The 12,553-nt window shown below is 46.5% G+C and overlaps 1 protein-coding gene across 4 annotated transcripts in view; it reads left to right on the top strand.

Moving 5' to 3' along the window:
* unc45b (unc-45 myosin chaperone B) overlaps window positions 1-12,553 on the top strand; it is a 136,805-nt gene that overhangs the window by 47,316 nt on the left and 76,936 nt on the right. For all 4 annotated transcript variants that reach the window (XM_070887163.1, XM_070887173.1, XM_070887182.1 and 1 more), the window contains exons 4-5: window positions 100-275; window positions 2,392-2,481. In XM_070887163.1, coding sequence (XP_070743264.1) covers window positions 100-275; window positions 2,392-2,481 — 266 coding nt within the window. The remainder of the gene's footprint in view (window positions 1-99; window positions 276-2,391; window positions 2,482-12,553) is intronic.

The raw sequence follows: 12,553 nt of genomic DNA, 5'->3' as shown, positions 1-12,553 counted from the left end.
TTTACTACTTTAAAGGCAAGTTGTTGTGGTTGTAGTGCAATGAAAGGTGACAAGCTAAGACATTTATCTGAATAAATAACAAATTGTTCCTTTCATCAGCTATTGATATAGATGCATCGGACATCAAAGCTCTCTTCAGGCGTAGTCAGGCACTGGAGAAGCTGGGAAAGTTGGATCAAGCTTTCAAAGACGTCCAGAGATGTGTGACGATGGAGCCCAACAACAAAACCTTTCAAGAAATCTTGCGCCGTCTGAATAGCGATATTCAGGACAAGGTGAGAGCTGCAGAATTCTTTTTTTGTTTACAGTGTATAGCTTTAATGCTACACATTGAAAAATGAGCACTGGGGCCAATAATTCGACGGTGATACCCTGTATTATCGGACTGAGATGCACCCAAAACCTCTGAAAAACCCACTGAGGTGCCATTTTATGGTAATCTGACCGTTCTACAAATTTCAGACCTAAACAGATTCTGCTTTGAAAAGTAAAATGGAAACTAATGGCTCAAAGTCAGTTTGAAGAATTTGAACATTCAGCATCATCGCACCACAAAATGGTTCGCAACTTTTTAAAATTGTCACTATTTAATGTAGCTGGGACAGTGGCCTCATTTTCTTTGTTTGCCCAACTCTTTATCCTACGTTCTGACAGCTATCATTGAATTTTTACTTCAAAAGACATAGGGGCCGAAATTGCCCTCCGCCCGAAATGGGGCGCACCTACCAATTTTAAAGTGTTCCGTCCGCCCCAATGCATGGAGCAGACAATTTGGCGATTTTCAGCACTTTGTTTCTTGTTTCCGGTCGGAGCAGTGTTGGTGTCGGGAGAGGGGCGGAAGTACGGGCGGGTTGGAGCAGGCGTCGGGAGAGGGGCGGAGGTGGGGCGGGTCGGAGTGGCCATCTCTCCGAGTCATCAGTGCATCGCTGGTGACGTCAGTGTGATGCAGAGTCAAAGGGGAGGGCCGCTGCGAACTCTGCAGCCACTTTAGTGGGCCACCAGGGAGAGTTTCGGCCGGGTCAGCGGCCTGGCACCCAAGAGGGGGTGCTGGGCTGCCTGTTGGCGGCCCGGCTGAACCCATGGCTGCCATTGTCTGGCCGACCTAGCAGTCGGCCGACAATTAAATAAAATGGCGGCCGCGGCAGTGCGACCTCCCCTTTAAGGGCGGATGCACCGCCCAGCCACAAGAAGGTTCCCGCCAGGAAAAACTGTCCATGGCACCGACTGGATGTCAATCGGCTCCTGTGGGGCAATTTTCCATGCAGGGCGGAAAGGGGGTCGGCGCCAGTCAGTAAGGGGTCGATGGGGCGGCAACACTGGCGGAGCGGGGACATTCTCCACCGGGAAGATCCACGAGGGCAATTTTCAAAATGGCGGCTCCTCCGCGCCGACCGAGCGGTGAGTGCTTACCGACCCATGGCTGCTGCTTTCAGGTTGCCACAGCACTTATTGAAAGGGGCAATTTCAGCCCCCTAGAATTATCACCGATTGTGAAATGGCAAAAGTAAACATTCTAACATTGCTGCCACCATTTAAGTAGTGCTGTGCTGACAGAACACTGAGCGCTGGGGTTTATTTGTGGAGGGATAGAATTGAAAAGCAGAGAAGTTATGTTAAACTTGTATAGAACCTTGGTTCGACCACACAGTTCTGGTCTTCATATTGTTGAAAGGATATAGGAGAAGGTGCAAAAAAGATTTACTAGAATTATACCAGAACTGAGAGGTTATAACTATCAGAAAAGACTGAACAGGAGAAGGCTGAGGGGTGACCTGATAGAGGTCTTTAATATTATGAAGGGGTTTGATAGAGTAGATGTGGAGAAGATGTTTCCACTTGTGGGGCTGTCCAAAACTAGGGGCCACAAATATGATAGTCATCAATAAATCCAATAGGGAATTCATGAAAAACTTTTTTACCCAGAGAGTGTTGAGAATGTGGAACTCGCTACCACAGGGAGTAGTTGAGGTGAATAACATAGATGCATTTAAGGGGAAGCTAGATAAACACATGAGGGAGAAAGGAATAGGGGGTTATGCTGATAGAGCGAGATGATGAGGGGTGGCAGGAGGCTCGTGTGGGGCATAAACACCGGCATGGACCTGACGGGCTGAATGGTCTGTTCCTGTGCTGTACATTCTATGCAAATTGACCCAGCAGTCCCATATCTGTGCATGCAAACTCTGCAGCAACCCGCTGAATGCGTGGGAGCTTGACCCATATATATAATGGGGAGCCAATCCCAAACTGTTCCTTTTATCTATTTTCAGATCTTGGGAGATCATTCATTTACATTGTCTAATTTCTTTACTTCTTGCCTAATTTATCAAATTAAACCTTTTATTCACTATGTTCAGTGTGATGACTGTATATTGTTCTCTTCCCCAACAGTTAAAAATTCAGTTCTCCACAGACTCCAGAGTGGAACGGATGTTTGAGGTCTTACTTGACGAGAGTGATGACAAAGAAAGGAAGGAGAAGGTTTGTCCACTTCTGAATTATCTTTGCTTTCATTGAGGGTGGGATTTACACTTTTTTAGGTGTTTATCTCCTCTTCCTTCTTGGTCTTCCCACTTTCCACACCATCCATAGATGAGAAAGTAGCCCCAAGGCTCAGCCAGAGCTGTTATGAATCCAGCTGCTAGGAAATAAAGAAAGACTTACATTTATGTGGCGCCTTTCAAATGATCAAGACTTCACTGGAGAAGAAAATCGGGTAGTGTGTAAAACGGGTGGTCGATTCACTATCGCCCACTTTACACTACAGCCCAAGACCAAGTTCATAGAATCATAGAATCATACAGAACAGAAGGAGGCTATTCAGCCCATCGTGTCGAGCCGGCTCTTTGAAAGAACTATCCAATTAGTTTTACTTTCCTGCTCTTTTCCCATACGCTGCAAATTTATCCTTTTGAAGTACAGGTTGTACCTCTCCACTCCGGGACTCTCTAATCCGGAAACATTCGTGATTCGGCATCAGTCCCGGCGTGGGTGGCGTCCCAGTTTCCCGCGCTGTTCAGTGAGGTAAGCGGGCTGGGCAAGGAAAGGGAAGGGCAGGTGGCTGACTGAAGCGCCAAAGCTGGACCTGAGGGAGAAGAGCATTTAAAAAAAAATGGAGTGATTGTAGACGACTTCTGCGCAGTGCATGCACAGAACGCTTCTGGGTCGTTGGTCCCAACCGCGTCACATCCTGCGACTGGATTGAATAGATTTGCACATGTGTAAGGGTTCTGATATTAGTCCCCTGTTACACATGTTGTAACGGCTGTCTCGCTCTTTTTGCTTCGTTGCTTTAAATGTCGAATTACGCACACACTCAGTTGTAGTAAAGGCAGGATCGGGTTTTTTATTTAAACATTCATACTAAAACAAATTCAGTAAGGAATTTACTGAGATACTCCACAAAAGCAGCTCTAACTTGCTCCGAGTTCCGTGCCGGCGTGTGACACACCTTCCAAGATTCCAGTGTGTCTGGTGTCTGTGTGTGACAAAAACCAGTTCCATCTCTTTAAAAAGTCTTTGAACCCTTATTTCTTTACATTAACATGCAGACAATGTAGAATCAAAAATGGCATTGTCCTGAAATCACAGATAACTGCTTTCTGAATTGTTTAACATACAGATGATGTCATCAAATAGTAACAAGGTAGACTCAAATACAGACAATGTCGTGAATTACTGTACACAACTCCGATGATCAGCAGAGGGGTTTCTTTGATTCATGCATAGATAGTATCGATGATACATACAAATAATTAAGATACAGATGACCAGCATTCATTTCAATGGCTAAAAGGCACCATATCAGCTAGCAGCCTCTTTTAATCCAATCTTGACTCTTCCAACTTTTAACCCTTTCACTCTCCAGACCGCGTCGAAGCAAAGCATTCAGAAATGCAGGCTTGCACTCCCACATTCCCCCACTTCTCTTTGCCCCTCAGTAGGTCGTATCTGGGTAACATCTGATCCAAAGTTGTGTGAACGTTCTCAATTTCCGCAGTGTGATGGTTAATGTCCACAACAATTGCTTGATTCTAACTCGATAGCTGTTGAAATCTTGTACTCTATTTCCGCATTTCCTTCTTCCAAATAGCAGCAAGATTAGGTTCAAAGTAGGGTTGCTGCAGACTCTAATTCTCAGGATACCATTTTAAAGTCCATTGGTCTGTGATCACCATATCCATTTTCACTTAATTCAACTTTCAATTTTTGATGTTTTTGACTGAATTCCATGCTGTTTACATTCAGAAATGTAAACTCGCAATCGATGTCTTCGACCAAGTCTGTTGCCCTCTGCACAGGTTTTAACAATTTTCTTTGCTTTATGGGAGAATTGTAACAACATAGAGTAAAGGATGACGGAAATGCTGAATAGTCAGTCGAGAGACCCAGTCCTTCTCTCAGTTCACCCTTCGGAACTGCTGTAATTTCTTCTCGACATTTGCAACGCTCCAACTTCTATTTTGCATCCTTTAAGATCATGTTTGTAACTCCCTCACTGAACATCTCTTCAGTTTTAAGACAGCCCATTCCTGCAGAAACTTTAAATGCTTCTGAGCAAGCTTCTCCCACTGCTTTCATCTCTGGCTGTTCAATAATTGCTCGGTGCATCTGGGGAGATGGGGTACTGTCTCTAAAGAGGGGATTCCCCTTCCTCCAGGAGCACCTCAACCTTCATTTGTCCAGCAGACCCTGTGTCAATTACCTGCTGCCCCTCCACACAAGCCTTGATAAGGGTATGGCCGCCCCTATCCTGAAGTAAGGGTCCGAAAGAAACGACATGCGTGATTGAGGCGCGGCATCCCTATAGGAATCCTCCCTCACCTGCAGAATCTACTCCTGATCTCACCAACTGAACCGAGGTATCATCCCAGTCTGTGACTTTAGCTTCTCTTTCCTGATTCTTCAGCTTTTCTTTTAATTTTTCTAATTCTTTAGCCAGTCTATCCCTGTCCGCTATCAACTGACGGGTTGGGATCCAGGCACCACCTGGTCCTGCTCCTTTTATGCGACTCCTCGCGGGATTCATCCACTCAGGCCCTTCTGCCTTCCATCGCTGTAACCCCTGTCTCACTTCCATGGCTGAAATTCCTGCAGCTCTGTGATACAAGCTTTCTACCCTTGCCAACCATTTATCAAAACTATCATCTCTGCCCCAGGCATCTACTTCCAGAACTACTGAAGGGGGTAGGAGAGTCAAAATGATCTCTCTATGTGTATCATCCCTGTAATGACTGATAGCAATCCAGTTACTTCCCAAACTTTTACACAACTGAAATATACGTTCCCCTGCTTCCCTGGGTCCTTCTCCTGGTAATAATGCAAGCCACTTTAATAACTGCTGCCCTGAGTGAGCACCAAAGATTGCAGCTATTATTCGACCAAGCAGAGCCCTGGACGTTGTTTCAAAACCTACTACCTTTCTCCAGTGATTCCCTAAAGCTCGCAGAATCATGTGAACCCTCGATTTCTCTGATGTGTTCCCTGACTGCCACTATCCCAGAATATTACATCACCACTGGGCAAATTTATTAAGATCTTGAAGCGGTGCAGGCCCCACTTCACCAAGGATAGCTCTCATGTCCTCTAACTTTACCCCTCCTCGGTCATACCGAGAATCCTCAAAACCACTTAAGGTAGTGGTCCCTTCACGAGGACCATAGGGAGTAGAGGAATCATGATCCTGCTCTCACCTTGTCTGCCCAAGTGTGCTTCCCCCTGTCATGTATCTTACATTATTATATATAACTGTATCCAAACATGCTATACATGACTGTAATAAGATATGACCTATAACCACCAGCATACCTTACCACCAGGGGTGCACTTGCAAGAGACAGGTATATAAGGACAGGTCTCAGGCAAGTGCAGCATTCCAGAGCTGTGAAATAAAGGTGCAGGTCCAGAGTGACCTTGACTTCACTACATGCCTCGTGTGAATCTGTAATGAGGGGACAGGACTTTACAGTGGCGACGAGTTACGGGATTATAGAATCCACAGAATGGCGAACAAAGGATCAGATGAAAAGTACAATGCGGGATACAATTGGGAGGACTTTATAGAAAGGCTCCATCAAAGCTTTGTAACCAAAGACTGGTTAGGTGACGATAAGGCAGACAAGAGAAGAGCCCATCTCTTGACCAGCTGTGGCTCGAAAACATACGCTTTAATGAAGGATCTGTTGGCACCCGAGAAACCAGTAAGCAAGTCGTTTGAAGAATTGAGCACACTGGTAAGAGACCACCTGAAGACAGCGAGCAGCCTACACATGGCCAGACACAGGTTCTACAACTACAGACGCTGTGTGGGCCAGAGCATACCCGACTTCGTGGCGGAACTTCGGAGGTTGGCTAGTTTATGTGAGTTCTCCGATGAACTGAGGAGAGAAATGCTGAGAGACTTTTTCATTGAAGGAATAGGCCATGCAGGCATATTCCGAAAGCTCATAGAGACCAAGAACCTGACCTTAGAGGCAGCAGCACTGGTTGCACAGACATTCTTGGTAGGGGAAGAAGAAATGAGGTTGATTTACAATGCAGGTACAACAACTAACGAAATATCGGAAGAAGAAGTTCACAGCACTAAACAAGCTGCTACCCCCACACACAGACAAAACCGGGACAACAGGCTCTCGACAGCAGGCAGAAGCCATCAAGGGCCATAGGAACGGCCGTTCACACCTCATCAACCCACAATGCGAGCAATCAACTACAAACTGAGAGAAGCTCAAGAGAGATCAGCCGGACACAGCTCATTCTTTGGGAACACTTTAAACAATAGAACAAGTCTGTGCTGGAGGTGTGGGGGTGGGCACTCATCAAGGGGATGTCGATTGCAGCAGGCTGTTTGCAGAAATTGTGAATATACAGGGTATTTGGCCCACATGTGCAAAAAAATGGCAGCTCGGCTAGTATACGAATTGGATGGGTTGGAAAGCGGACCAGAAGATGGTGGGGACAGTACCCAGGACACCGATGTACAGCGGGTCAACACGATCAATGGCCGCTGCTCCTACAACAGGACGCCTCCTATAATGATGAGGGTCTTACTCAACGGGATATCTGTCAACATGGAGCTGGATACGGGAGCGAGTCAATCTCTCATGGGCGCTCAACAATTGGAACAACTGTGGCCGCATAAAAGAGACAGACCAAAACTCACAAGGGTCGACACCACACTAAGGACCTATACTAAAGAAACCGTACCAGTCCTCGGCAGCGCCATGCTCTCTGTCACACACAAAGGGACAGTGAACCAACTTCCCCTGTGGATTGTCCCCGGAGACCCCCCAGCACTACTGGGGAGAAGCTGGCTGGCAAAACTAAACTGGGAATGGGATGATGTCCATGCCATATCACCAGAGGAACGGACCACCTGCTCAACAATTATAAAGCGATTTGAACATCTCTTTCAGCCAGGTGTGGGCACTTTCATAGGGGCCAAAGTCAAAATCTACATCACACAGGATGCTAGACCGGTCCATCACAAGGCCAGAGCTGTACCCTATGTGATGAGGGAAAAGATTGAACACGAACTAGACAGGCTTCTGCGGGAAGGCATTATATCACCTGTGGAATTTAGCGACTGGGCAAGTCCCATCGTCCCAGTCATGAAGCCTGATGGATCCGTACGAATCTGTGGGGACTACAAATCTACCATAAACAGAGTCTTCCTACAGGACCAGTACCCGCTGCTCAGAGCGGAGGACTTATTTGCCACATTGGCTGGAGGTAAACTTTTCTCAAAATTAGACCTCACATCTGCGTATATGACGCAAGAATTGACCGAGGAATCCAAGCTACTCACCACCATCAACACACATCGAGGCCTTTTCATGTACATTCGGCATCAGGTCACCATATTCCAGCGCAACATGGAGAGTCTGCTCATGTCCATCCCGGGGACGGTTGTATTTCAAGATGACATACTTATCACGGGCAGGGACACCGACTCCCATCTCCGTAATTTGGAGGAAGTACTAAAGCGGTTGGATCGGGTAGGCCTATGAGTCAAGAAATCCAAGTGCCTGTTTCTCGCACCCGAGGTTGAATTTTTGGGCAGAAGGATTGCCGCTGATGGAATCCGCCCAACAGAGTCCAAAACAGAAGTAATTCGCCTGGCACCCAGGCCCCGGAATGTCTCAGAACTGCGTGCCTTTCTCGGGCTACTCAATTACTTTGGGAACTTTATGCAGAACTTTAGCACATTGCTGGAGCCTCTCCACGTGCTACTCAGAAAGGGGTGCGATTGGTTTTGGGGGGGACGCCCAGGAACGCGCCTTCAATAAGGCACGCAACCTTCTGTGTTCCAACAGTGTTTTGACTTTCTTTGACCCAGGTAAAAAGCTAGTTCTCACATGCGATGCATCAGCATATGGGGTCGGGTGCGTTTTGCAACATGTCAATAGTGCGGGCAAATTACAACACATAGCTTATGCCTCCAGGTCACTTTCGCGGGCAGAGCGCGGGTACGGAATGGTAGAGAAGGAGGCGCTCGCGTGCGTGTACGGTGTCAAAAAGATGCACCAATACCTTTTCGGGGCCAAGTTCGCGTTAGAAACCAACCACAAGCCCCTCACGTCCCTCCTATCCGAGAGCAAGGCAATAAACGCCAACGACTCGGCGCAAATTCAACGGTGGGCACTCATGCTGGTGTCCTACGACTACACAATAAGGCACAGACCAGGCACAGACAACTGTGCCGACGCGCTCAGCAGGCTACCCCTGGCGACCACGGAAGGGTCTGATGAACAGGACTGTGAGATAGTCATGGCAATCAATGCCCTTGAATCCACAGGTTCACCCATGACGGCTCGCCAAATCAGAGCCTGGACGGCCAGCGACCCCACGTTATCCTTAGTAAAAAGATGTGTCCTAACCAATGACTGGGCAGAGGCTCGCGATGCCTGCCCCGAGGAATTAAAACCCTTTCACACGCGCATGCATGAGCTATCACTACAAGCAGACTGCCTGATGTGGGGCAGCCGAGCAGACATGCCTCTGCGAGGCAGAGAGGTATTTGTCTGGGACTCCACCGCGAGCACCTGGGGATCGTTCTCATGAAGGCCATAGCCAGATCCCACGTCTGGTGGCCTGGTATTGACGCGGACTTGGAGCTCTGCATCCGAAGGTGCACCATTTGTGCCCAACTCAGCAATGCCCCCAGGGAGGCTCTACTAAGCCCCTGGCCTACCAAACCGTGGTCGCGGGTGAGACTATGCAGGCCCATTCATGGGCAAAATGTTCCTCGTAGTTGTAGATGCATTTTCAAAGTGGATCGAATGCACCATTTTAAACTCGAGCACAACCTCCACCACTGTGGAGAGCCTCGCAACCATGTTTGCAATGCACGGAATCCCTGACATATTGGTCAGTGACAATGGTCCGTGCTTCACCAGCGCAGAATTCCAAGACTTTATAATTGACCACGGCATAAATCACGTCAAGACGGCACCATTCAAGCCAGCCTCCAACGGCCAGGCGGAGAGAGCAGTGCAAATCATTAAACAAGAGCATGCTTAAAATCCAAGGTCCCATGCTGCAGGGTCGCCTGTCGCAATTGCTGCTGGCATACAGATCTCGTCCGCACTCACTGACTGGGATCCCCCCCGCGCAACTGTTGATGAAAAGGACTTTAAAAACAAGGCTCTCATTAATCCTCCCAGACATGCACGAAATCGTTGAGGCAAAGTGCCATAAGCTGACTGAGTACCATGACAGAAATTCGAGGGGGAGATGGAATGAGATACTAAACTATGGCAGGAGTCCCAAATGGCTTGCAGGGACAGTAACGGGCAAGGATGGAAACAGGCTACTGGTAGTACAAATGGACAATGGCAAAACCTGCCAGAGGCATGTCGACCAAGTCAAAAGCAGATTTACCAACAACACTGCGGAACCAGAGGCAGACTACAATGTGGAACTCGCACCACACCTGGTGGACAGACAGAGGGAACAACCTGAGGAAAGGGCAATCCCAACAGACAGTCCAGGCGAGTCAACAACAATCACACCAATCGAAACAGACAGCACAGGCGAGATACCAGCAACCACACCCAAAGAAAAACAGACACCAAGGCAAACAACTGAACCACAACTCAGACGCTCCACGCGAGAGCGTAGACCACCTGAGAGACTGAGGGTGATGTCATGTATCTTACATTATTATATATAACTGTATCCTAACATGCTATACATGACTGTAATAAGATATGACCTGTGACCACCAGCATACCTTACCACCAGGGGTGCACTTGCAAGAGACAGGTATATAAGCAGAGGTCTCAGGCAAGTGCAGCATTCCAGAGCTGTGAAATAAAGGTGCAGGTCCAGAGTGACCTTGACTTCACTACATGCCTCGTGTGAATCTGTACTGAGGGACAGGACTTTACACCCCCACTCTCTGCATTACCGGAAGGTCGTGTGTAATGTTGCGGGGAGTGAAGCGTCTGAGGAACCGAAGAGGCATCTAACTGTTCCGCCTCCATACCTAACGTTGCCACGCGAACCACATGGGTTCGAGGCTCTGAAGTCAGAGAAGACAAAGGAGCTGCAGAAGGGGACAGCATTCTCCCTGTCCCTTAATCCCCTTTTCAACTCTCAGACCCGGGGAATCCTCCGAATACTACCCAGCTTTATCAATTGCTGTCTCCGCTGGGCAACCTAATACCACCATCTGCTGCAGCTTAGATATTACTTTCTCTAGATCTTGATTATAGTTCTGTTCATCGGCAAGATGCTGATTCATGTCAGAACAGTCCTGGCTGCTCCAAATGCCTGAAATCACCGATTCTCTACCTCTTTACGCACTGCTGTTAGCTGCTCTCTCAGTTCTGAGACTTCCCTATTTCTAGCCTCAGCCTCTTCTCTTAACTTTTAAATCCCCAGCATTAGACACTGCAATACTAATGCTTTTTTCTTTTTATCACTTTTTAACCCAGACATTTTAATCTTTTTTTAACTGGACACTCTCCACTAAGGACTGCCATGTCTCTCTCCATCTTCCTGTCATTGTTTCCTGCCTTATTCCATAAGGTCCCCCTTTAGACTCAATCCACTCATTAAGAAATGACCGGACCTCAGCTGGAATATTCCCTGATCCTCCCATTACTAACTGGAGATCCCTTTAAGTCACAACAACTAACCCCTTGAACTGATATGTGGGAAACTCTTCTTCGAACGACTCAGCCAATGAACTTTTGAAAATCACGTCGGGGTCACCAATATGTTGTAACGGCTGTCTCGCTCTTTTTGCTTCGTTGCTTTAAACGTCAAATTACCTGCACACACTCAGTTGTAGTAAAGGCAGGATCGGATCTTTTATTTAAACATTCATACTAAACAAACCCAGCAAGGAATTTACTGAGATACTCCACAAAAGCAGCTCTAGCTTGCTCCGAGTACTGTGGCGGCTGTGACACACCTTCCGAGATTCCAGTGTGTCTGGTGTCTGTGTGTGACAAAAACCAGTTCCATCTCTTATACCTAAAATGCCTTTGAACCCTTATTTCTTTGCATTAACATACAGATAATGTAGAATCAAAAATGGCATTGTCCTGAAATCATGGCTAACTGCTTTCTGAATCGTTTAACATACAGATGATGTCATCAAATATTAACAAGGTACATTCAAATACAGACAATGTCATGAATTACTGTACACAACTCATGATCAGTAGAGGAGTTTCTCTGGGCTCAAGTTTCGGCCTGAGTTGCTCCTATTTTTCTGGAGCAACTTGTTTAGAATGGAGCATCTTAGAAATTGCAATTCCCGGCATTTAGTTTGCTCCAGTTCTAGTGAGTTAGAATAGTTTCATTTTAGAACAGATTTTTTTTTCAAAGGGGGGCCACATACGCCTGTTTTGCAAGTTTAGGCAGCAAAAACTTACTCCAAACTAACTTAGATTGGAGTAAGTGTAGATTTTTGTACGCTCAGAAAAACCTTGCCTACACTTTAGAAATTAGGTGCAGGGAGCAAGAGATGGGGGGTGGGGAAGAGAAGTTTACAAGCATTAAACACTTCACTTTTACAAATAATGAGCCATCATCAATAATAAATGATAAATAAATCAATAAATCAATAAATCAACCAATAAGTCAATCACTATAATGTTTTGAAAATGATTACACCATCCCATCCCATAACTATTTTTTGATGTAGTAAATTTGCTAATTAACTGTTGACATGCCTAATCACAACCGACTATCTCAGCCAGTTCCTCCGAACATACGTCTTGGATTACAAGCTTACTGCTTCATGCATTGCTAAATCAGACGTGCTTCAGAACTGCCCCTCCTTTACTGTATTGGTTGCTTTTATGGAATCCTAGGTAAACTAACACAAATCTACACGCAACAGGTAGGTGGAGATAAGAGCTGCATAAAGTACTTTAAAACATCCAGTAACAGAGGATCTTTACACCCTCAAGTGATTTTTGTACAGTTTATCAAATTATTTGAAGCTGTCTGCACAACAATACATTTTTAGCTTTGTCATTGTAAACCCCCAAATGGCTGAGCCACTGTGAGAAAGCTCATTGTAATTGCTTCTTCA

This window comes from Pristiophorus japonicus, chromosome 1 (assembly GCF_044704955.1).
Source record: "Pristiophorus japonicus isolate sPriJap1 chromosome 1, sPriJap1.hap1, whole genome shotgun sequence".
Classification (NCBI taxonomy): domain Eukaryota; kingdom Metazoa; phylum Chordata; class Chondrichthyes; family Pristiophoridae; genus Pristiophorus; species Pristiophorus japonicus.
This window is presented reverse-complemented; position numbering and strand designations above follow the sequence as displayed.